Source organism: Manduca sexta, chromosome 7 (assembly GCF_014839805.1).
Source record: "Manduca sexta isolate Smith_Timp_Sample1 chromosome 7, JHU_Msex_v1.0, whole genome shotgun sequence".
NCBI lineage: Eukaryota > Metazoa > Arthropoda > Insecta > Lepidoptera > Sphingidae > Manduca > Manduca sexta.
In genome coordinates this window covers 2,117,104-2,142,966 of record NC_051121.1, presented here as the reverse complement: position 1 = coordinate 2,142,966, position 25,863 = coordinate 2,117,104, and the positions used below count along the sequence as shown (strand labels likewise).

The following is a 25,863-nucleotide window of genomic DNA, read 5'->3' as shown; positions in this document are numbered from 1 at the left end:
TTTTTTATTTAATTTTCAACCTCATGTGCTACTTTCCATATTGCTTTATTCACTTGAATGATGAGATGAGTATGGCGCTCATTGTACACAGTTGAAATGCCAACTCTGGCATCTAAAATACAAGGCATGGATGGCACTACACTTTTCTCGTCACCCAAACATACACATTGAGTCTCATAGTAATTGGAAGCTATTAAAAGTAACTTAATTAATTGCAAATAATAGGTGTGATAGTTAACAAAATCATTACTTAGAATTACGCTTTTGTTTTAGCCATAAATGTGAATCAACATAAAATTTTCTATGGGAGGTATAATAATTACACCATCTTCGGAGCTCACGCATCGGTTTCATGTTAACACAAGGCTTTCGCGACTTATCAACCCGCTTCAGCTCGAGGTTTGCAAACCAATCCCGGGAACTATGAGCTGTTGTGATTGGTCTAGTAATAGAACATTTAAATAGAAAATGAATAATTATAATCAATAAATCATCAAAATTGAAGAGCTGGTGATAATTCTGATAAATTAATTTATACAAAAATAAATAATTAAATTCAGTGAGACTAAAAAAAGCAACAACCCTGAATTTGAAAAAAAAATACACTTCCACCACTGTTTAGATTGGAAACTTCCATCAAGCATGAGCACATTTGCAGGTACAACAAACCACACAAGAATTTTCTAGAATACTTATTGAAATTGATACCAATCCACTTAAATCGGAACTCTACATAATAGAACACAACCCTGATAACTCATTGCCTCGTTGCACCGGCGGCTGCTTGCTGAAATGTATTCCTTCTAACGCAGGTTTTAGTTTATATTCCAACTCGGGTTCTTCTCCTGGTGGGAGCGGTTCGTCATCCGCGCTAATATCTTCGAGGCTTTTGTCATCATTATTGGCAATGAAGGACGGGATGGATTTGGAGATGTTTATCCGTATCCCGCCGAGGGGGAGAGTGGTGGCCGGCGCGGGCGCAGAGTCGAATTGAACGTTACCGTCGATGGACGAGAGAACCGTGGTATGTGGCACGTCAACGCTCGGCTGAATTATATTTTCCTGTGATGTTGTTGTTATTATTGGCTCGTCATCTGTGAGAAAAATTACAATTGAGAAAATATGTTTTGTAGAAGATGAAAAAAGACATTGAGATTTTTGTAAACCATAATTTGACTCAAATAGAGTACACCAATTTCGAGGAATAATATGCAGCATTTAATAATGAGCTTTTATATAGACAGCAGGGTTTTTTGAGGTGAGAAATGTTCCAAGTAACCTACAGACGAGACTTGGCAACCCCACTGGACTAACATCATACTCCAAACCTCCCTAGTACCTACACATTTGTCCAACAAAGTAGGCATACCGCATAGTAAACAAGGGAACCTTATTGAACAGGGCCCTTCACCTACCCCAGAATACTGTTAAGTAAAAAAAGAGTAATTTTAAATCTGACCCACAATAACTATATCGTCATCACCTAGTAAGACAACGTAGCAGAATTAAATAATAGTTACCGGGATCGATGGGTTCCTGCTTGATCCTGACTTTGGAAAAGTCTATCTCTGCGCGCCGGTCGCGCTCGGCGCGGGAGGCGGCGGTCTCGTCGTCGGTGTCGGCGTCGTCTTCCACCACCACTTGTTCTATCGGCTCCGCCTTCAGCACCACGTCGTCTTCATCGCCCTCGTCAATCTAATACATTAAAGCATTGAATTACTTTGACTCCATTCATAGAACCCGAATCATCAATAAGAATGTCAAACTTTACACTGATTGGTTCACTTTCAATATCGACCTGTAGATCATTTTCCATACCATTGGGATTAATTATATTCGAAATCGGTCATAATTATTTAAAGGTTATTTTGTCATCGGCCACAGTATTAAGTCCACAAAAACTCCCCTTTCCGACAAGCAATCCTCTTTGTAAATCCCCCAATTCGTATCAAATAACCCATGGGTAAACATCAACCTAAAACCCTGAAAAATCTTATAACCACAATAATATTCTTCAATTAACAAATTTGAATTTGTCAAAAAGACAGAGCATAGCGTGAACATAACTCACCTCCACCGGCTCCGACACTTCCGGTTCCATCTGCTCAATTACTTCCACAACGGACTCGTTGTCAGACTGGTCGAGCGTCTCGTCCACATCCTTGATCTCGATCGCTTCCTCCTCCTCTATTTTATCAACTACTGCCATTTCATCCTCTTGTTTCGGCTCTTCTTTTGTTAGTGAAGCCTGAAAAAAAATGTAAATGAGAAATGCTCGTCACGGTTGATTAGTTGATTTGAGTTTTTAAAAAGGAATATATTAGTAGTCTGCGTTAATAGGAAAAAATGTAAAACTTTTTTTATTAATATTGAGAAATGAATGAATATAATATTTTTTAGTATTATCGTGTATATGTGTGCGTACCTTGTAGTCGTCGAGACAGAGCGGATGGTAGTTGTCGCCGTTGTGGCGGTGTTCAAAGATCAATTAATAAAATAGACAATTTAATCCATCGAAAACTAAAAGATGGCGTTGTAATAAGTAATGACGTACGGTAGTTATAAATTAGGGCAATAGATGGCGCTGTACAATTTCTTTAATTTTGTACATCGCGATGTCAAGATTCTCCGACCCATATGTATAAGGGTTGGGGAATCATGCCTCGTCAGTTCGGGAATCCAAAGCAACCATGTAAATCAGAGCGAGTAGTGAAGGAAGAACAGTGCGTATAAGTGCATCAGAGCGAGTAAGGTATAGAGGTAAACAAGTGCAACTTCTTAGTAATTATAAACTGTAGACTGTAGTGTTACTAGTGCTAATAATAAATATTAGTTTTATGTGAAGGAGTGTCTTTATTGTGTGAACCCGGACTCTTAGCACACACACTACACCAGAGCACCCCCAAACATTGGTCCTTCGAGCCGGATAGAGTTCAGTGACCTCTATCAAGTAAAAGGTCAGGGACTTCTACGATACAAAGTTTAGTGACCTCTACCAAGCAAAAGTTCAGTGACCTCTACCAAGCAAAAGTTCAGTGACCTCTACCAAGCAAAAGTTCAGTGACCTCTACCAAGCAAAAGTTCAGTGACCTCTACCAAGCAAAAGTTCAGTGACGTCTACCAAGCAAAAGTTCAGTGACGTCTACCAAGCAAAAGTTCAGTGACGTCTACCAAGCAAAGTGCAGTGACCTCTACCAAGCAAAGTTTAGTTTACCAAGCAAAGTTCAGTGACTTCTACAAAGCAAAGTTCAGTGTCCTCTACTGTCAGTTCACCAGTCACCATACGTTGCGGGTCGCAGCGCTACGTGCAGCAGCGGGTCCAGCAACTTCATTGGAGCCATCAAGTACAAGCAACCGAGCAGAGCAGAGCAGTATTTATTAATATTTATTATTTTATTTATTTGTTAATTAAGTAGTTAATTTAATAGTTGTAACAATGCAAGGGCTCGTCAATGCACAAGTTAACATACATAATTCTATTAATAGAGGTTTAATTAATTTCAAAAGAGTCCTAAAGATCGTATCACAAAAGAATACGTAGAAACAAGAATTAACAATTTAGAAATAGACTGGCAAACTTTTAAAGCAAATAACCTCAAATTGTATGAAAACTCGAAATTAGAAGAAATAGAAAAGTCAATTTATGTTACGCAAAACATTTATGAAAATTGTGAGGAAAATTACTTTATTTATAAGTCTTTGTTAGCATCCAATTTATCAGAAAAGGTGGAACAACCAACCAGTAACAATAATAAAGGCAATCAGTCGAACACAAATTCAGCAGCAAAGTTATCGAAAATTAAGATTCCAACCTTTTCTGGTAATTATTCTGAATGGACAACATTTCGTGATTTATTTACTTCATTAGTACACAATGATAATAGTTTAGATGATGTACAAAAGTTACACTATTTAAAAACGCATTTAGTAGGCGAAGCAGAAAAGCTTTTAAGAAACACTCCTGTTACGAGCGCCAATTACAGTCGTTGTTGGTCGTTATTAGAAAAGCGTTATAACAACAAAAAATATTTAGCCAATTGCATTCTCAAACGGTTATTCAGCCAAAAGCGAATGAATGCTGAATCGGCGTCTGCTATAAAAGATTTATTAGACACCACCAATGACTGTTTGGACGCATTAAAAAATATTGGTGTTGATGTAACCACATGGGATATCATGATCATTCACCTAATATCGTTTAAGTTAGATACTGAAACGCGTAAGCAATGGGAACTGAAAACCGCTGATGATCAATCGAACGATTTACCTACATTAGATCAGTTAAAAGAATTTATGGAAAGTCGTTTTCGTGCATTCGAAAATATAGAATTTAAGAAAGTACAAACGCAACATGCAACTGCTGACTACAACCGTCCACATACGAAAGTATTAATAGCCACAAATAGGTTATGCGAATTCTGCAATGACAAGCACAAACTTTGCTTTTGTAAAAAGTTTGCAAACGAGGATTATGCAGTACGACGCGATTTCGTCAGTAAAAAATCTATATGTTTTAATTGTTTGGGCAGTAATCACAGTGCATACACCTGTAGAAACCCAGCTCGTTGTAAAATATGTAACAAAAGGCACCATTCTCTACTGCATTCACCAACTGATACATCAGAGCCAAGACAAATGAATCTGATACAGTAAAGTCTCCAATAGTTTCGTGCTATGCGACTCGCAAGACCTTCAGGCCCAGACAAGTTTTATTAGCCACAGCGTTAGTGCATGCCGAGTCAGGATTAGGAAATCATTCAACACTAAGAGCTTTGGTTGATCAAGGGTCACAAGCTTGTTTTATAACGGAAGCAGCAGTTCAATTATTACGTCTAAAGAAAAAACTGCAAATGGTATTATTACGGGTTTGGGAGGAGAACACTGTATGAAATCGAGATACATGGTTACAATCACAATAAGATCAAGAGTCGACACAAACTTTGAACTGCAAATTGAAGCCTACGTGTTGAAAAATATTACGTCATGTCTGCCTGAAAGGAAATTAGAGCCATTTGATTGGATAGAAATAAATGGTTTATATTTGGCAGATCCGGAGTTCAACATTCCGAACAAAATTGATATGTTGTTTGGAGCCAATGTGTACAGCCACATACTAAAAGAAGGCATGAAGAGGAGTCCAAACGGAAACTTTATTGCTCAAAGTACGAAGCTCGGATGGATAATATCAGGCACTGTCAATGAGAGGTCAAGCGAAGATAAAGAAAATTCGAACGTTATTTCAGTATTGCATACTAGAGCAGAAGAAGACATTTTAAAGAAATTTTGGGAATTAGAGGAACAATTACCAAGATCAACATGGTCAGAAGAAGAACAAGCCTGTGAAGAGATTTTCAAAAGGACAACAAATAGAACACCGGAAGGGCGATATATTGTAAATTTACCCTTCCGAGAAGATTTTGCCCAATGTCAAAACAATGGATCATTGGAGATAGCAATAGCTAAGTTCAAATCATTGGAAAAAAGACTCTCGAAAGACTTGGAACTCAAGGCCAGTTATAAGGAAATGATTAACGAATATTTACAACTAGGGCACATGCGAACAGTTGAAGAAAAGGACGAAAAGGCACACGAAGCAGTATATTTACCCCATCATGCTGTTGTACGAATGGATAAATCAACCTCAAAGGTTCGAGTAGTATTTAATGCTTCCAGCAAGAATAAGCGAGGGGTTTCATTAAACGATTGTTTAATGGTAGGTCCTAAATTGCAGCCAGATTTAAGACATTTAGTTTTTCGATGGAGAATCTATCCAATTGTTATGGTGGCGGACATTGTCAAAATGTATCGTCAAGTTCGGATAGCAGAACAAGATGCTAAATTTCAACGCATTGTGTGGCGCGATAATCCTGAAGATAAAATTAAGGAATTTGAATTAATGACAGTCACATTTGGTACCGCTTCAGCACCTTACTTAGCGGTTAGGGCATTAAAACAATTAAGTGATGATGAAGCAAAGGATTACCCAATAGCCGCGCCACAAGTAAAAGAATCATTCTACATGGATGACTTAATGACTGGATGTTTTGACACTAAGGAAGGAGCCTCACTTTATAAAGAGATGAACGATTTACTTTTAAGAGGTGGATTTCAGCTACAAAAATGGAACAGTAACAATGAAGAATTATTGTCATACTTCCTAACACAAAGTAATAAACAAGAGTTATATGGGCAGAAAGACAATATAGAAAAGTCACAATTAGATGAACAAACGAAACACCCTATAATTTTACCTCACAACCTCACATTTGACAAATTTGATAGTGGCAGATGCGCATAAGGCTACGTTACATGGAGGTATTCAACTAACAATAAATTATTTAAGGACAGCTTATTGGATTATAAAAGCAAAAGGTATTGTCAAGCAACACATAAATAAGTGTGTAAAGTGTGTCCGACAAAATGCAAAAATTCGAACGCAGTTTATGGGATCTTTACCATCAGTTCGTTGTACTCCAGCTAGAGCATTTAGTAACAGCGGAGTAGACTACGCGGGACCCATCAATATAAGAACAAGTAAAGGAAGAGGAAATCATTCCTACAAAGGTTATATTTGTCTATTTGTATGTATGTCCACACGTGCTATACACTTAGAATTAGTTAGCGACATGAGTACTCAAGCATTTTTAGCAGCCTTCAGAAGGTTCGTGTCCAGGCGCGGTCATTGTTCCCATTTATGGAGTGATAATGGCACAACGTTCGTAGGTGCCTCCAAGGAACTTAAACAATTAGTTAAGGCAGCTCACAAGTCGGCTGCTGCGGAATTAGCAACCCATGGCACAGAATGGCACTTTATCCCGCCTCACGCGCCCAACTTTGGAGGTCTTTGGGAAGCGGGCATAAAATCGACAAAATTTCACCTCAAGCGAGTTATTGGTGATTCAATGCTCACGTTTGAAGAAATGACCACACTGCTTAACCAAATACAAGCTTGTTTAAACTCTAGACCAATAACGGTCATGGACAACACCGACGTGATTGAACCTCTTCCATTAACACCAGGACATTTTCTAATAGGCGAACCATTAGTTGCAGTGCCTGATCCTAATTATGAAAGTTCGAAGATCAATTCACTTAGTAGATGGCAGTTACTTCAAAAATGTATCAAAGCTTTTGGCGACGTTGGAGTAATGAATATTTAACAAATCTCTTACACAGATATAAATGGACTAACAAAGTCCCAGAACCAAACATAGGAGATATAGTACTAATTAAGGAAGACGACTTACCACCTAGTCGATGGTTGTTAGGTCGAATACTAGAAAAACACCCAGGGCAAGATCAAATTACTCGTGTGGTTACATTACGCACCAAGTCGTCAATCATCAAACGACCTACGTCCAAACTATGTATTTTACCTGCTAATGAGTGACTGTTATTACTAAGTTAGAATTATTTGTAATTAGATAATAAGTATTAGTTAAGGTTTTCTGTATTTGTAACCAAATCAATGCTAATTTAGTTGTCATTAAGTTAAGTTTATTTAGGATATTGTCATTCGCTCATTGATAAGTACAAATGTAATGTAGTACATTTATATTGCCATGGTGGGCGGAGTCCAACATTTGAATTGTGAAGACCATTTCGTCACTAAATGGTCTTGGTGGGCGGCATGTTCAAAGATCAATTAATAAAATAGACAATTTAATCCATCGAAAACTAAAAGATGGCGTTGTAATAAGTAATGACGTACGGTAGTTATAAATTAGGGCAATAGATGGCGCTGTACAATTTCTTTAATTTTGTACATCGCGATGTCAAGATTCTCCGACCCATATGTATAAGGGTTGGGGAATCATGCCTCGTCAGTTCGGGAATCCAAAGCAACCATGTAAATCAGAGCGAGTAGTGAAGGAAGAACAGTGCGTATAAGTGCATCAGAGCGAGTAAGGTATAGAGGTAAACAAGTGCAACTTCTTAGTAATTATAAACTGTAGACTGTAGTGTTACTAGTGCTAATAATAAATATTAGTTTTATGTGAAGGAGTGTCTTTATTGTGTGAACCCGGACTCTTAGCACACACACTACACCAGAGCACCCCCAAACAGGCGGACGGAGTTGCGCAGATGCCACTCCTCCTTGTCCTCGTTGTAGAACTGGTGGAAGGCGTCGCCGCAGAGCGCGCAGTGGTGCGGCGCGGGCGCGCCGGCCGCCACGCTGGGTGCGTCCGCGCACGCGCCGGCCGCCGCGCCCGCCAGCGCCGCCGCGCCCGCGCCGCCCGCGCCCGCCGCGCTCTCCTCCGCGCCGCCCTCCGCCATGCCGCTCTCGAACCAATTCTTTTCTGTAACAATATCATTACACCCCAGTTAGCCGGAGCTGTTGTCTTGCCTGATACGTGCAGGCGGTTTCGGAGGAAGTGCCAGTCAGTACAATAAGATGATGTGAGTTACCTCTCTCGTCCAGCTCCTCGAGCTCCTCGTACTGCAGCCAGTCGGAGAGGTCGTAGTGCCAGTGGCGGCTGTGGGCGCGGCGCGCGGAGTCCCGCTCGCGGCGGTTCTGGCGGAAGTGCCAGTCGAGGTGCTGCGAGTAGCGCACGGTGTGCTCGGGCGGGAAGCGCGTGCCGCAGCCCGAGCACTGCATGCCGCCGTACAGCTTGCTCACTATGCCCGGCTGCTTACTGGAACCATAAACAACATTCTAATGGTAACTATAGACGTTCAAATTTTATTGACATTTCTATTTTCCAATATACTCAAATATGTACATTTTATGAAACTAAATCTAAAATTATGAGACCCGTATTTTTTCTTTCTTAAAAATTCAGATATTCTCATTCATGATTTTCACTTTGAATTTTGTTTTATTCTAAAACGACGTAAGCTCCAAATGACGTCATACATACGGCTCAAGACGTAATGACCTTTGCTTTGCAGTAAAAAAGAAGTGACGTGTCAGATATTTTTTCTCTCTCTCTCTCTCTCTTGGAAAGTGGCAGTATTTACGTACCTATTTATAATATTGACCTTTGTCATTGATAAATGTCGGTGTTTTAGTTTTTTTTTTAAATAAATAGCAAGGTGGACCAAAGAACTATTTCATTCAACCATATGTATGACTTCAAGCATTTTTCGGTTTTTAATTGTTTTCTTCGAAATTAAGTGTTGAAAAAAAATCATAATTGAACTCAGAGTAGAAAAATTAAGAAACGGTATCGTTGTTATAGGTACATTTAGATTTTATAATGTTGTCAATTATCGTAATTATTCGTAATCATCGAATGTTTTATTCAAAATTTCAGAAAAAATCGTTTCCAATTGCATAATTTGCTGAAAAATCGCATTATTTTTGACTGTTCTTTTTATTTCAGATCATATTGGTTATTGAATATCTTTAACAAATAATTCACGAGATTAGCATATCATTTATGTAATTGTAAACGACATTAAACCCAAAAACAAAGCCAGACAGCAATATTAAGACATGAGATATCGTCTCAAAGTCCTTTCAAGCGAAATATGACAGAACATGCCCATAGCAAGAGATACATCGTTGTAACTGAAATTCAACAACGTATTGCTTGTTTTAAAATCGAGTTACGGACTAGCCTTGTATTATAATGAAAAGAGAATTAAACAAAAATACTTACACTCTCAAAGTCTCAGGCTTCAACATATCAACCTTGTGTATAACACTCTTGTCATCCTTCGGCTTTACTTTCTCTTCTGCCTTGAGATCTGGCTTCTCCTCTTTCTCCTTCTCAGCTGGCATCTGCACGATGCCAGTCGCCAGCAACTTGGCAAATAGATCATTCACGTTAATGTTACCAAGTATCGGCACGGTTGTACTAGGCGGATTCTTGTCGACGGGCGTCTCCAAGCCTGGTATGTTATCGGTCTTGACAAACAGTGGTTCTGCCAGACTGTACTCGGAGCCTGACGCCGGCGCTATCGAAGATGGCATCACGCTGGCTAACATGTCTAAACCTAGTAGAATAAAATTTAAATGATTATAGAGCTATAGGTAAAATTGAGGTTGAATATTGGTATGAAAAACAAGTGTGGCATCATCTTATACTAGTTGCTTTTAAACTAAGGGAGATTTTGATATGTATTTTAAGATTCTTAGGTCATGATACCTATCAGGTCTATGAGTCATAGATTGCAGATAATAGTGCATCTAAATTTTATATCATAACGATATTGCGAAGAAAGCTCAAATTCAAAAAGTTTCAATTTTAATATAGCTAACCTTGGTTCTCATTAGTGATATCGGGACTGGGGGTCTTGGCGGGTCGCGCCTCTTCTTCCTCGGGACTCGTCGATTCCGGTTCCTTTGCCTCCTGAGGCGGCTGGCTGATCGGCTTCGCGATAGGCACCGATGCACCCTCCATGTTGGCTATCTGCACCAACCCAGGCTTTATGTTCCTAGGCAGCGCCGAGAACCTTATGAAATACTTCTCGTTTCCAATAGTTAGAGGTTTAGGTAAGTCACCAAATTCAACCTTGAACGGTTGTTCATTTATTAAAACTGTTTTCAATGAATCAACAAATCTAATTGTAAAAAACTGTCCGTTTATTGTAAACTTTTGTACTTTAGCATCTAAGTATACAGGGCACATTTGCGTGGCGTTGACGATGAGGTTTATTTTGCCGGCGACCAGGTCGGTGCGCTTGGTCTTGCCGATGTGGACCTGCGGCACGGGGCCCTCGAGGTGCACGAGCCGCGGCTTGCCGTCGATCAGCACGCCCAGCGGCTGTCCGCCGAAGAAACACTCGAACCATCTGCCGTTGATGAACAACTCTCTCGTCGGCGCACCGAACTTGATGTCGAACACTTGATCATCGATCTCGATCTGTTTGTAATCCTCGTTGAACGTCAGCACTACAGAGTCCTTGTTGTCGAACGTGATCCGCCTGCAGCCGGGGAAAAATTTAATCTCTCTAGGGTCGTCCCAGTCCATCATTATTATAGCGGTGTCGCCATAAAACCTGATTTCACGCGGCACATTGTCAATTTGTATCGTCTTAACGGGGTCTTGGTGAATGTAATCTAGGATTTTGTAATCAGTCGGCGGGATAACAAAACCAGGTGCGCCGAGTGGTGGCGGCGACTCGTTCCTCACGTACGGCTGCAGCGGACACTCACTCTGGCACATACCCATTATAGGAGTCGGCAAGGGAAGCGGCAACCGCGGGTCGAACCCGGGCCGCGGCATTCTTTTGTCAAACTTCGCTCTGAAGAACGGTGGCGCGGGGCCCCGGAACCTTCTTGGTACATATTCCTCCGTTCTTGGCCTGGGCTGACCTCTAACTCGCACCATAGGTTGGTACCCGGCAAACATGGGCATCATGGGGGGCAGTGGTAATAAACCCTTCGACTTATGCCCGTCTGGACCATCCATTGAAATCATAGAATTAATTCTCATGTCGGAGTCTTGGAGGTACCCTTGGCTGTCTGGTGGTGTGTCCATAAACACAGCTGGATTGATTCTCTCGTCAATATCGCCGAAGTTATTCCTCTCGTTCGGCGAGGACCTGGGCGATGGGATCTTGTGATTCTCTTCGTCTATATGTGCCTTGAGTTTTCTCTTGGACTGTTCAAGGGACTCCCTCTGTTTGGCCTCCTTCAATTTGAGCTTCTCATTCAGTTGCAACACTTGGTACATTAGAGTATTGTACTGGTTCTTGTCGAGTTGACCGTCAGTGAACTGCTCCTTGGCCTGTGACATGATAATGGATATTGTCTTCTTGTGGTCTTCCGCGTCGAACTCCTCGCCGTTTTCGTTCCTGAGGTCTGTGTCTTCCCGAGCTAAGTGTGCGGCGTCTTTCTTTCTCAATACCTGTAAATAAAATAGGTGCATATGTTAAAAAAGATCTACCATTGCATTTGGTTACATCACATATTTTTTTAATATTATGAGCATGTACTTACTTGGTGACTTACTGAACAGCAGTGGCCTGCCGAGTCTGTCTTTGCCCTTCGTCGCCTCAGCCAACTTCGCCCGCACCAAGTCCAGCTTCGACATGGACTTCCTAGCGTCTGACTTGTCTTTCTCCTTCACTTCGTTCCAGTCTTTCTGCTTGGGCGAGTTCCTAGGAGAGTGCATGTCAACGTCCTTATCTTCTTTCCTCTCAGGCGAGTCGGTCATGGAGGGAGGTGGTGGAGCGGTGGCCACTTCATCCACTTGAGGCAGTTGACGAAGATCGACGTCCTCGTTTCCAAATAAACTGTAAGGAAAAATCGTTTGACTGGTGATAAGATATAGACATTTTTTTAAATCTCAAAGATATGACGTAACAAGATTAAGTGGATGCATAGCTGATCTCTGAATTAAAGTTAGTAATGTTGCAATGAAGACAGAAGGTCAAGGACGTCGTTTCAACTTAGGTATCTGGACTAATTAAATCCAATTAGAATAATTACTTCTACTTTATATTACCTAAAGGAAAACCCACCAGGTATCATTTTGGTCCAAAAACCTTAAGCTGTTAATTTATTTCTCAGAACTAGACAACATCTTTAAAAGTATACTATGTATATTACTTACATATCAAACTTGTCTATCTTGTTCTTCTTAGCTTTCCCCTCCAGGGCCTCAGTAGAGGGTCGTTTCTGGCTGATGGTTGCCGGCGTCTCCACCACCTGCTGCAGAACCCTGAGGTCCACATCCTTATTCTCCACCACAGCGTCCGCAACGCCTGAAAATATAACTACATTTTTATGTAATCTAAGTCTACTGAATAGATTGGGGTCCGTTTTTACCTCATTACCCTTACGTTTTAAAACATTTGTTGCGCGGAGTGTCATTTAATTATTATTTCTTGTATTAAACACTGTACTTAACACAGGCCTCCTGTACCGAGTTAGGTCTCCCGTCCACTATTTCAATGCGAGTTAGTAGTCTCCACATACCTACGATATTCCTATGATGAACTCTCAGATTTCCTCACTTAGTTTGTAAGACTGGACTTGTTTTGATTTTGCGTATAATCGCAAATGTTAAATCTCATCTCCCAGCGTGTTAGATAAAAATAAACTGCAACTGTTTATGCCTTATTGTGTGTGTTAATGTCTACTTATGAAGTGTTGTGTTGAAATATTTACAGATGTATATATATTTTTACTTATATTGTGCTTGCTTGATTAACCCTTTATCCATTAGTATAATAGCAGTACGAATTAGAATAGATAATAATAGGATTGTTAATAATGTATTCGATAAAGCCCTTGATAGGAATAAAAGAGATATGCAAGATATTTTTTCCTACAGTGTAACATTATTATAGTATAATCATGTGCCAATAAATAGGATCTTGTTTTTTTATATAACGAGCTGTAGAAAATTATGGAAATAGTACTAAGCTACATTTTTAATGATTTATTGATTTTCTTTGAAAATGAGATGGTCAAATCTTGGTAAAAAAAAAATTATGGACAGTGAAATCAATTATTTGTTTTAATAAGTATACTAATTGTATTACAAAATAGAATAAACGATGGTAAAAGATGAGTTCTAGGTAGGAAAAAAAGAAAAAGAAAATTGAAGACTAATTTTAGTACAACTCAGGGCTTATAACTTTCCGATGACAACAAAAGCTGTGAATAGTAATCATGGTGAATAAAATATGATTTATGAACCTAAACCATAAATTAAGTCATTTGAATTTTAACGTCAGAAATTTATGCTATTGAATACATTGTAGTGCCTCTTAATTATACAATCACCCAGTATGATTATAGAATTATAATTTAACATCACCCCCTCCCATAGGTATTATTTTACTCCAAAAAAATGTTGGCCGCTTACATACAATACTGGATTTAAAGATGAAATAAGCAACTATGTTTTATCATTTAACGTGCAAGGACGCTTATATACTGAATAAATAATTTACTGCCATTATTTTAAAATATATATATAAACATAAGGGTGTAGAAAAAGATAATTTTAATAGCATATTTGTACTCAAACCCAGATAGAACTGAAAAATAAGTTTCATTTAAAAATGTCACTATTACTATTAATCTTACGTAAAGAAAACAATACTCTATTAAATAATAGTTTGCCGTTGCTAATAGCACACTAACAAACTACAAAACTTAAGTAACCGTTTAAAATGTAGTAAAAACTTTATAGTATACATTTTGACGAAATAAGTTACTCGGATTAAGTCGCGGATTACAATCAATAGATACTACATAAAATTGAAGTATATTGTTTTAATAACAATTAAAACTCAGTTTTATTACCTTTCCCATACGACCGATTTTGGTATAACGAAGCGGCTGACACACAATTCACAGACTTATGTGAAATAGCATAATGTTGAGTTTCAATCGTTAACGAAATCAGTCTCTTGCTATCCCTCATCGTAGTATGGTAAGTATCTAGTTACATTTGCTTTGTTTTATTTCGAATCGACCATTCAGATTGTTTTAACGCCCATAACTCCGTGTTTAAATTAGCCAATCAGACTACTGCTTCAGTGTCAATAACCCGCACTCACCTGCTTAAAAATTCTTTTAATCTTATGCAGTACCTATTTCAGGTAATCTTAGACTAACCTCATAACAATCTGTTAAATGGAGATCTGGAAGAATAACTAGGTTTTCTTTTATAATAGGTATCTAAAGAACTAATAGTGATAAAAGGTCCCTTCTATGAAAATAAGGCCGCTTTCGCACTGGGCTCTCGGCGCGAGCGTTTGACCAACGCATGTGCAGAGCGGATACCACGCGAACGCTACTTTATGACCAACTTCGACTAAGCTTTTAGTCCACTAAAGCCTCGCCAGAAGAACAAGGTTAGATGTGATATTTACATCGCGTGTTGACCCTATAATCATGACAATGTATTCTCGATGGCATACTATAACAATGTATGAGAGACGTCACACAGAAACCGCTTCACGTATAGCTATTGTCAAACAACGTTATCCTTCGCTTGTAGATGTCCGCGGGGAAGCGTGTAGAGCCCGAAGTATCGACCAAACGTTGGTAGATTAGGCAACTTTCGCCTTACAGACTCCGCTCAGGCCCACCCTATTAGGTCTAGCTGATTAACGACATCTATATCTGAGCGTGTTTCCATGTGCATGCGATGAACACGCGACGTGAATATCACATCTAGCCATGATCTCTCTGATCACGCCTTTAAGCACGCGCCGCGTCGAAACACCGCGAATATGAAATGCGTATTAAAATACGCTTGGATTCTGATTTTGTCGACGTTTCTTCTGCTCACGCGTTGACCAACGCCCGCATAAAAATGCCCAGTGCGAAGTGGCTGGAATACAGAAAAAAATAATACATCAATATATTTGCTAAAAACACATAAAATATAAATACAGCAATAGTATAAAAATCATACTTACGATAAGTGTTTAGTATATGAACAACACGTAATGTGTTTGATAAATGAAATATTCACACAACGCGTTATATTAATAGTAACTATTAGTAAAGAAACTTATTACATGAAATTTAAATTTATTATAAAAACTTAGTATTTTCATCCACTTCTTTTTACAAAATATGAAATATTAGCAAATAATGATTATATTGATTCGTAAAAATACAAAACCTATGGTATGTTTTAATCGTGATTGTTATTTTAATTCCTCAAATCCTGCTTACTGACTTAGCGTTGTTATATATTTTTTAATTTAATAGGTGCATAGTATATCTCCTTATGTTCGCTATTTAATAGCAAGTTGGCGAAATGGTATTTAATAACTAAGACAAAAAATACACTATTTGTGTATATAGAGAAATGTAAACCTTCTGTGGATAGCATAAAGTTGTTTTAACTAGGCATATTCCCCACACATAGCAACTAATCACTTGTACACCCTTACTTGTAAATTAAAATTATAAAATTTAGGAAGTTTGAATGTATATAACGAATGTAAAACACTTTTTTTTATTTGTCAGTTACTTGTTATCTGTGACTGTTTTAATCAATGGTAATATTAGATGTATGAAGTCATACAAAATAAATATTTCAAAGGCGTGTCAAATACGCTAATTTAGACGTGCAGTTACGTAAAACGCATTTTGCCTTATATTAATAAAATCAATAATGAGAAGATAAAAAATATACTATACTTTATAAATGAAATATATAGGATGCACCCGAAATTTTCACCCTGATATTTCAGTAGTGTTAAGAGAAATTTCTTGCAGTACGCGAATCGCAATTAATTTAGCGAGCGGAATCCGCTCTCTGAGCGACGCTTTATATTGAAGAATGGCGTTCAATTGTAGTACATTTATCAGTTGTAGGAAGCCTTTATAGGAAGAAATCAGGATTCAGCAATATTCAAGCCACAGGCTTCAGTTGTCCAAGGAAGTCACATTGAAGATCACTTGTGATGAGCGATGATTGAGAAACCATGGCGATAGTTCCAATTAAGTCACAATACGCATGTTACAACCGAAGTAAATGTAAATGAGTCGTGCTGTTCTTGCATTGCTTCATAGTACATACATTTTTAGTGAGAATATGAGAAAGTATTTTTGATTTACCGAATAACACTGTGCAGAGATAACTGTGATCAAATATAATTTGATAACATAGGTAAAATAGTGAGAGTGCACCACTAGCTAGACATATCGGTGATGAGTCTTTGAAACAGTATAATACGAAACGGATGATCAGCATCCGATGTGCCTTAAAAATAAAGGGTACAAAAGCCAGCGTAAAACACGTCAATATGAATACTCCAACAGTTGCAAAATATTTTATTTCCACACAACAAGTGTCATACTTTTCGCTCCCGCTTAAAATCTAGTATCACAGTAGATGACTAGCTTATGTGCTATCGAGTGGCAGTTTAGCCTCTCATTCTCGCAACATAGAGGGGTATCTTACTTGCGGGCTCGCTCTCTGCGGCCGGTTTGTCCGCGTCCGCCGCCTCGGGCACCGTCTCGGGGCTCTCGGACTTCTCCTTATTGCGGCGCATGTAGCGCCCCTTGTGGTAGTTTTTGAGTTCCTTGAACACGACCACCTCCTCCTGCGACGTCTCCTCCGGCTCCTCGTCGACTCTCGCCTCTTTGCGTTTGCGCCCATCCTTGCCCTTTAGTTTTTTCTCGGGCGACGATTGATTGTTGATTGTGGCGTCTTTGCACTCCGCTTCGTCTCTGCGTTTCTTTTTGTCCCGCACGCCCTCTTTCCGTCGTTTCGGTGTCGGCGAGTCGGCGTCTCTGAGGGGATCGTCCCGAGGGATTTTGGGGATCGGCGGTAGTTTATTGATTTTTTTCGGATCGGGCACTTGCATCTTATCAATGAGCGCATCAAAATTGCGCTCGGCGTCCGCGTCGACACCAGAGTTGCGGTCGGCGGGCGGCGCAGGTGCGTCGGGCTTGCGGTCGTCGCGTCGCCGCGCGAACTTGCCGCGCGGGCGGTCGCGTCGCTGGTCGCGCTTGTCGTCGCGGCGGCGCGGGTCCCGCGCGTTGAGGCGTCGGTCGGCGGCGTCGGGGCGCACGTCGATGGTGATGACGTTCTTGCGCTTGGTGACGCGCTCGAGCGGCTTGATGTCGAACACGTGCGGCGCGATGGGCAGCACGGGCACGAGCGGCGCGGGGGCGGGCGGTGCGGGCGCGGGGGCGGGGGCGCGGGCGGGGCGGCGTGCGGCGCGGGGGCGCGTGCTGGCGCGCGAGGCGCGGAGTCGCGGCGCGCGGCGGCGAGCGCGGCGCTGACGGGCGCGATGCGGGCGCCTGACTTGTTCACCGGCTGCGGACAAAACATGTTGCTGTACACCGGTCTCAACGCATTTTAGAATATATTTAAATTTTAACGGCACTCAGTATACTGCTTGTAAAGAAACCACTCACGAAAATAAAAAGGTTATATTGCTAATAACTACCGACATGATAACACAAAAAAATCGTAATAGATTAATTCTATTTATGCTTTTTCGTAATAAATCATACCGCTTCGGTTATGCGTATATCGTTGATCCCACGCGATAGTTAATTGTTATTTTTATTACATTACGATTTATTTTATTTATACACTAAATAAAAATGCTAAGAAAACATTGGTAGAATTATTATATGATTGCCATTTTTAGTATCGTCAGCTAAAAATTTTACAATTGCCAGTACAATTATCTATTTTCAAATTCGCGAGCGATTCCCTTAAATCCTTTATAATAAATTACAACACTAGCGCTAACAGCGCTCGTTCAGAAACCAAAACCATTATTATAAATAAATTGCCATCAGGGCATAACTAGCCAAACCTGGCCAAACACTAAGACAAAAAAAATAGTGCAAACACATTTTTATTTTTCATTTGATAATAATTCGAAACTGGCCAAAGTCAGATCATAAAAGTAATTGTTTACAATTAATTAGGTTACAGAACAAAAAAATTGGTGAGACTACTTGAATTAGAAAAGACACAAACAATTTCGAATGACGTAAATGCATTTGGACAATAGGAGACAAATTTGATGTTTATGGAAAATAAACCCTAACACAAACCTGCAACAGGAAACCACCCAAACCCGAAAACCCACCATAGTGGCGCAAGTAAAATCATCCCATTCTGGGATATCCTTGTGTTCATCCAATTTCAAACAGGCCGGCATAATTCTGTCGACTTTTTGAAACAAATAAAAATGTGTGGAAGTGATCTAAGAAAATGAGTACTCACCGGGCCCAGCCTCTGTTTGATGGGTACGACGGGGTCCTGCGGGACATGCGCAGGCGCCACCACCGGATTCACCATCGCCACTGGCATGGGGGACGGCACTAGCCCAGGCGTGGGCGTCAACGTGCCTATCTGTGCACATAAAAAAACAAAATTGTAGTCCAAAGGTGTGGTGACACAGCTAAAAGGTGCCAATCCTAATCTTCGACCCGATCCCAAAAATAAACAAATTAAAATAATTTATTTGTAAGCATGTAATTTTTTTAACAGAATCAATTTTATCGCTGGATATAAAATTGCGATAAGGGTGATTTATCAAAATCGGCGGTGAGTAACAGAGGAAATACAAATACATACATTGAAGACAGTAACTATGAAATAATTTACTCGCAAGTTTTCTCTCGAGTCTACTGATTATAGTATACAAAATAATCAATCAATTGCAAAAGTACAAATCAACACGCGCTTGCAAATTTGTAATATTATTATTATGTAATATTAATATTTCATGAAATAAATAATTTTAAGTCGCTTACCGCCACCTCTGGAGCATTTTAATCAGATACCTATATTTTGAAACACCATGTATCAGAGATCAAGACATGGGAACTACCCGACGCAACACTAGAAAGAAATGCTTACCTTTTTAGCATTCTTCTCTGCCAACTCGAGCTGTTTCCGCGTCTGCTCAAGTTCCATTTCTATCTTCTTTTTCTGTAACATCAGTAACTCTTGTTCTTTCTTGGCAATTATGCTACGCTCCTCCTCAGACATGACTGGCGGCACAGTGCTCGTCGTGGGCACGTTCTGTTGAGAAACGATTGAGTTATAATTCTATTTGGATGCGTAGCTATGAAGTTAAGACTAATCTGTATATTCTATCCTGGGTCAAAAACCATAATAATATGAATTACGGATTTTTTGTTATAATCGGGAATAGGATTTATTTACTAAGTACAGTTGATACAGGGTGTTGCAAAAAAGTAGGATCAACTATTACGACTATACGATGTATAAAAATGTTATAGCTCATTTTCATATCAGTTGTTAATTGAAAAAAAAAAGTATATTATCCTCTTAAGAAAATTTACTTTTGAATGTTTTTGCTACAACAGTATATTATCATGTAACGATTATTTTATTGAAACTAAACTGAATTTTATATTCAGGATGTATTGTTAAACTTATTTGCTTAAGCTAGAGTAGTTAGCGATACCCATACCTTTCTAAATTAAAACAAGCAAACCAATAGCGTCTGGCAAGTACGACTGGTATGATTGTGAAATTTGCTTCCGCATAATTGGCTTTCAAATGCAGACAAACCAACGAATAGCATACAAGCTTTAAAGGGAATGAATTATAGCATTTTATCAAACAGCACAATAAGCAATATGACATAGATATTTCATATTTTATATTAGGGAATGCACTTATAGCATACTTTTACTTCAAGAACTTAATTCCCATTTAATAAGTTACTATTGGTTTTATTATTTTTATAATGAAAATCACTTTTGAATTATTTGTCACTATTTTTCATAATTTACTTTATATTTTCTCTTACGGAAAATTAGAGGTAATATATTGTGGGTAGTACCTAATATGAATGATCGCGAATTTTTTCGTTGAATGGTGAAATGAGCGTAAATTGTTAAATATTGAATTGATTTCATTAAAGACCATATCATTTGGCCATATTATTCGTCATTAAATATTGAAAAATATTAGTGTGATTATATTGCCTTGATACACAAGATTGTAATTATCCATATTCGTTCAACGTACGCCCATGCCTACGGGAAGCTACGCTTAACTACACCGACATCAAAACAATAATCAACTAAAAAAACACCTTTTTCAGAAAATTTGGATTTACATGGATGTTTGACTGGTGCGGCTGCGCTTGTATCGGCCACGCTGGGTCGATCAGATTCACCTTCACATCCAGCTGGTACAGCTTCGTCGCCGGGAACACGTCGTGCCACGTCTCGCGCAGCTTGAACATTTGAGAACGTATTTTCTCGTCCACCTGCGAACATAACACCATTTAGCCGCCATGACCACAGAGACCATATAACAAAACCAATAATAAACAAACATAATTACCTGCTTGAAAGTCCGTGTAAACATGTTGACAATGCTCTGTGAGAATTTCTGTGTGTAAGCGCCTCCGACATTCTTGATAATCGAGTCAACTAAATACAGTACCGGCAGCTTGATCTCCGGGTGCACCTGTATAGAGGAAAAATGATTTCTGATCGCGAGCCCCGCGGCCCTCGCGCAAGCGCCCCCGACCAGCCGCCTCAGTCACGACTCTCACGTGGTGATGGGTAAGAATAACACAAGATTTTTATTTCCACAAATTTAATTTTTTTTAACATGAAAAATAAATAAGAACTCAGTTTCAAAATGCTTTATTGTGAACAATTTCTTGCATTACACAACTGAAATGATAATCATTTCGAATACCATTGAAGGTACTAATCTTGTAACGAGTTTTAACACAGGCACCTCCTATTATTAATTTAAGACAAACATTGTATTTATCCATGTGAATTCACCTTTTAAATGATATACAAAGCAATTAATAGTATTGTGTGTTGGTGTTGTGTTTGCATTATAGAAAATTTTAAATACTGTTGACTACATGTGCAAAACATCTGTCTGGAAGATGGCAATTGTTTTTAAGAATAATCCTTTCTATCGTTAAATACACACTATGTACACAGGCCAAAGATTAAAGCAGGAAGTTTTTTTTTTTGCCACTCAACCCTTCTCTTCATTGCAAGGAAGAAGCCTGATGCTCAATGTTTATGCTAAGAAATATTATACAAGTGAGTTTAGATTAGTACAGAAACAAAAGTACTATTCCCGAGATAGAAATTAATTCGCAAAATCTATATTAACGCCTCCCCCTTACATATTGTCACGCCTCTCAAGGGGGGAGGGGGCACTTTAATATCTAATGGATTAGAGCCAAACGAGTATATGATTTCAGTTATAAATGCGTGCTGCACTTCGTTTGCATGAATCATTAACTGATTTAATAACGCCTGACGCTCGTCTGATCTCAGCTATTGTTCTGCCTTGTGTTTACATATTGTAGCGATAACACGCATCGCACTATATCTGTGCTAATTACTACACTAATTACAGCTAATGACTTCGCAATTATCTTCAGTAGTCAACAAGAAGAATATATCAGAGACGTTACGTACCTCAAATACCGTCGAACATATTTATTAAGAACGTATTCAATCCCCTTCGAATGTCCCAAAAAACGCGACTCTCGAGTCGATATCGTTTAGTTTGATGTTAAATATTGATCGAGACCTTTACGTCAGCCACGTGTTAGTTTCAAACAATCCCAATAAAACGACACAGAAACAAACAAACGTCTTTTTGCCACGTTCTAAGCACGTGACTTGTCCCAATGCAAGACTTATCAGAACAAATATTAGATTTAGCTATATTTTATCGTGTCGGTATCATGTGTGTGACTGTTAATTGTATTATTATGCCTCTATCAAGCTATAATGATAAAAAACCCGCTTTATGAGTATAAGATAATCGTAAAGTACATACTGAGGCACAGTATTTTCCTATTATAGACAAACAAACTGATGATAATAAATGTCTTTAACCTTTCTGGATAATATCTGAAGATATGTTGAAAACCTAATAAATAATTGACCTCTGACCGAAAAAAATTGTTTTGTGTTATTATTCACATGACAATCACATATTTATATTAACTATGACTATATTTTGGCATTGGCCAATTGTTTGTTATATTTTTCTGTTGCATATAACTATAGTAGTCCAAATAATTTTACTTAACAGGTTTCTTGATGTACTGACATTGTACTAAATGTAAATTGCATAACATTATTTTCTTATTAATTTTGTATAAACTAGAAAGAGTTTAGTGTTTGCATAATAAAATTATATATTATGACTGTAACAAATTCATTGCTAAGATCCAGAATATACATTCAAATCAAATTTTATATTTTAAAAACAATTAGCATTTGTTTCCAATTCTTATTTATTTTTGATAAAAAGATGCCCACATAAGACAGATGTGACTATGTTCCCAGACCTTGTATGCATGCATGTATCACATGTAATTACTTTGCAAGAAGTTGAAGTACATTATTCACTTTGAATCATTTTACTGATACATAGGCACTTTATTTAGTAACAGTGTTGAATGTCATTTAAAGTAGGAACTTTGATCTTTTAACTTTATCAAACATAATATTATGAGAATTACAAATACATATATGTCTTAATCTGGGTGTTAAGAGACAAAACATACTCACCAACTGACAGACAAAATGTATGTTTAACCTTATAGTATGTTGGTTAGAAATGGTTAATTCATATCCGGTTTGTATTGTAGTCATTTGGGCCAAGAGGAATATTAATTTTAGATTTTTTGTTAGAACAACCACATTGTAAGGACCTATTTAGGGAATGTGCATGACAAAAGCTCTGCCATCTAGTGGAGCAATCTAAATACTTTACCCTATTAATACTTAGTATAGTCATAAAACATTCATATTGCAAGAAGTGAAAATTAACATTTTATTTGTTAAAATGTATTGTGGTATACCTAGATACTCCAACACATAAAAATAAATAGTTCTACTGGTGAAAAATTCTATTAACATCCTGCAAAATAGCAACTACATACCTTCCATTGTTATATGTAAAGTGACTAAAATTTATAAACATAAATAACATACATGAGTGACTTAGAAATGCCTCTATATGTAAAAATAAATAGGTTTTGTGGTTAATATTGAATACAGACAAGTCTGTATTTATAGTTGAGTGAACACAAAGCTCATAATTTTGCTTCAATCACATCCAAATTCAAAGAATTAAACCTATTTGAAAAATATGCATGTATTTTTAATCTAACTCATTGTGAAAAAAACATGATGCAAGATTCAATGTCACCAAGTCACAATTCTAGTAATTTTATAAATTGTATATTCCTCTGTGCAATTTTGAATTTCCTGTTTCTCTACCACATGACAATTATATGCTATGTTCCTCAATATGTAGTAATGTTGCATATTATAAAAATGGTTTAACTTTAGTTTCTACTTTTTAAATTTGTTGTAATGTTTTATAATCCTATTAGTGAAACATAAGCATGGATACAAAATTAATAGAACATGGTTCTCCATAACTGTTCTGATAACTCCATTTTTTACTTTTCTTAACATCTCATTGCTTAATCTTTTCAGTTAATATTCATGCATATATACATTTTTAGGCAACTGAAAAGCATAATAATGGCTAGACAAAAAAGGCAATCATGTTAATTTTTAACAATATTAGTCATGACAATTTCGAAAATTCTAGTAATTTTTGTGTTGGGTAATGAAAATGTGTTTCAAGATATTTTTCTGTGAAGGTCATATGTAATTTGTAGTGAATAAAACCATTATTTATCATATTGAAATATTAATGTATAGGAATTGAATTGACCTATATATTTGTGAGTTTAGCATAGAAATAACATTGAATTGTTATTTCCTTAAATCCAGTCTACAACAGGCTTTACATTGAATTAATGTTTTATTGTTAATAATCACTATAAATAAATACAATTATAGAATTTAAAACTTGGATATTTTAATTGGAATGTTTAAATTTGTATATGAACTAAAAATGATTAATTATAACCAGTAATGATAAAACTGATAAGTACTGTTTTTGTTTATCATGATAATTTTAATTTTGTTACTTTTGGATTTTTTAACTGTTATATAGGACTTCTTGAATTGCTTTTATATTCATTGCCTTGGTTTGTGAAAAAACAAGAATTAACTATATTGTATAAGTCAACTTCTGAACATTAATATAGAGATGTGTTTTAGTTTCTGATGTATGGTTTTGTAATGTAAATTTGTTTCATATTTCAAGGAAAAATAATTGAAAGTAAAATATGAAATTGAGATACTGTTTAATTACTTTTACAACATATTGTGTAAATGGCGAGTTCACAAAATCTTATCTTTACATTATCACGAGATAACGTTGAATCTAGAACATGAGTGCAATAGGAGGTACCTGTTCCGACCATACTGGTTACAAATGAGCTCGCATTAGTCACAGTACTCGTAAACACCACGCAGCGCGGCCTGCGTCATCTCCGTTCACTTTCCCCACACCAGTGACCGCATTGGTGTGGGTTTTTTGCACAGACTCCTCAGGGGCTTAATTTTAAAATATTTAAATTCACCTTCTCCAAATGCTTCTCCACTGTTTCAACGATAACCCCGGCGTGGTCGATGTTCTCTTCCGCGAGTATGGTCAACATATTTATCAAAGGCTTGCTGTTGACGGTAAGGTCCGCCAAGCTTGACGCATACTCCTCCGCGATTTCTTTCGACATCTTGCACGGTCGCACGCGATGTCATGCCAAACACAGTCTTCAAATAAACATCACTGCAACGAAATATGAACTTCGGTTACGTGGATTTCAACATGGCGAGAAATTTACAAATACAGCACGTAGGAAACTTACGTTATCACGGATAACTCAACACCCTAGATAAACGCACAACGGCATTCACGGCACGTAGAGACTAATTACACATGTCTACTGATAAAATTAAAATATTACAATGATCAGTGATTCAAGAAATCGCCCAGCAACAACGAGTAAAAACCTTTCGACGTAACTGCGCTGGGTGAAGTGAAAACAAAATGGCGGAACAATGCGGCTGCGGAGGCACGACGTGATCAGTGTTACCAGGTAATTCCAAAATTACAAAAAAAATCCTAAATCGAAATTTCCGTTGTCTGTTTTCTAAGATTTCTTTGATATTTATTTCCTGAACGCTGAATATAATTGATTATAAGTCTTACAGTTATTGATTTATTTCAATTATTCGACCGTGGCACCGCTGGTAAAATAATAATTTTGTTATTGTTCCCATAGAATAAACGATAAAAAAAAACATTTATACGGGAAACCCAAGGAAATTCCGAAACAAGCGAACATGCAAGACCGGAAATAGAGTGAATGTTTTTTCATTCATAAAATAATAAATTACATTGAAGCATGGAATTATTATGAATTTATCTTTGGCTTTAAGTTTTATTATTGTCCCCTGGAGACCTGTGGTACTACCGTCAGGTATTGAAGACCTAATGATCTTAATAAAATCGGCAGTTAGAGAATTTACCCAAGAATACAAGTTGCAACCTCTTTTACATAATA

The 25,863-nt window shown here is 37.9% G+C and overlaps 1 protein-coding gene across 1 annotated transcript; it reads right to left on the bottom strand.

The window, feature by feature from the left end:
* Positions 1–12: 12 nt before the first annotated feature.
* LOC115455557 lies at positions 13–25,395 on the bottom strand. The gene is given in 19 exon segments (XM_037447696.1): positions 13–1,094; positions 1,521–1,695; positions 2,072–2,248; positions 2,426–2,474; positions 8,072–8,300; positions 8,410–8,636; positions 9,606–9,942; positions 10,208–11,762; positions 11,764–11,833; positions 11,887–12,186; positions 12,507–12,657; positions 16,833–17,543; positions 17,546–17,693; positions 18,621–18,749; positions 19,260–19,424; positions 20,470–20,646; positions 20,724–20,849; positions 24,880–25,085; positions 25,165–25,395. Coding segments are annotated over 18 exon segments (5,244 nt in total). The 5' UTR covers positions 25,033–25,085; positions 25,165–25,395; the 3' UTR covers positions 13–729.
* Between the last annotated feature and the right edge of the window lie 468 nt (positions 25,396–25,863).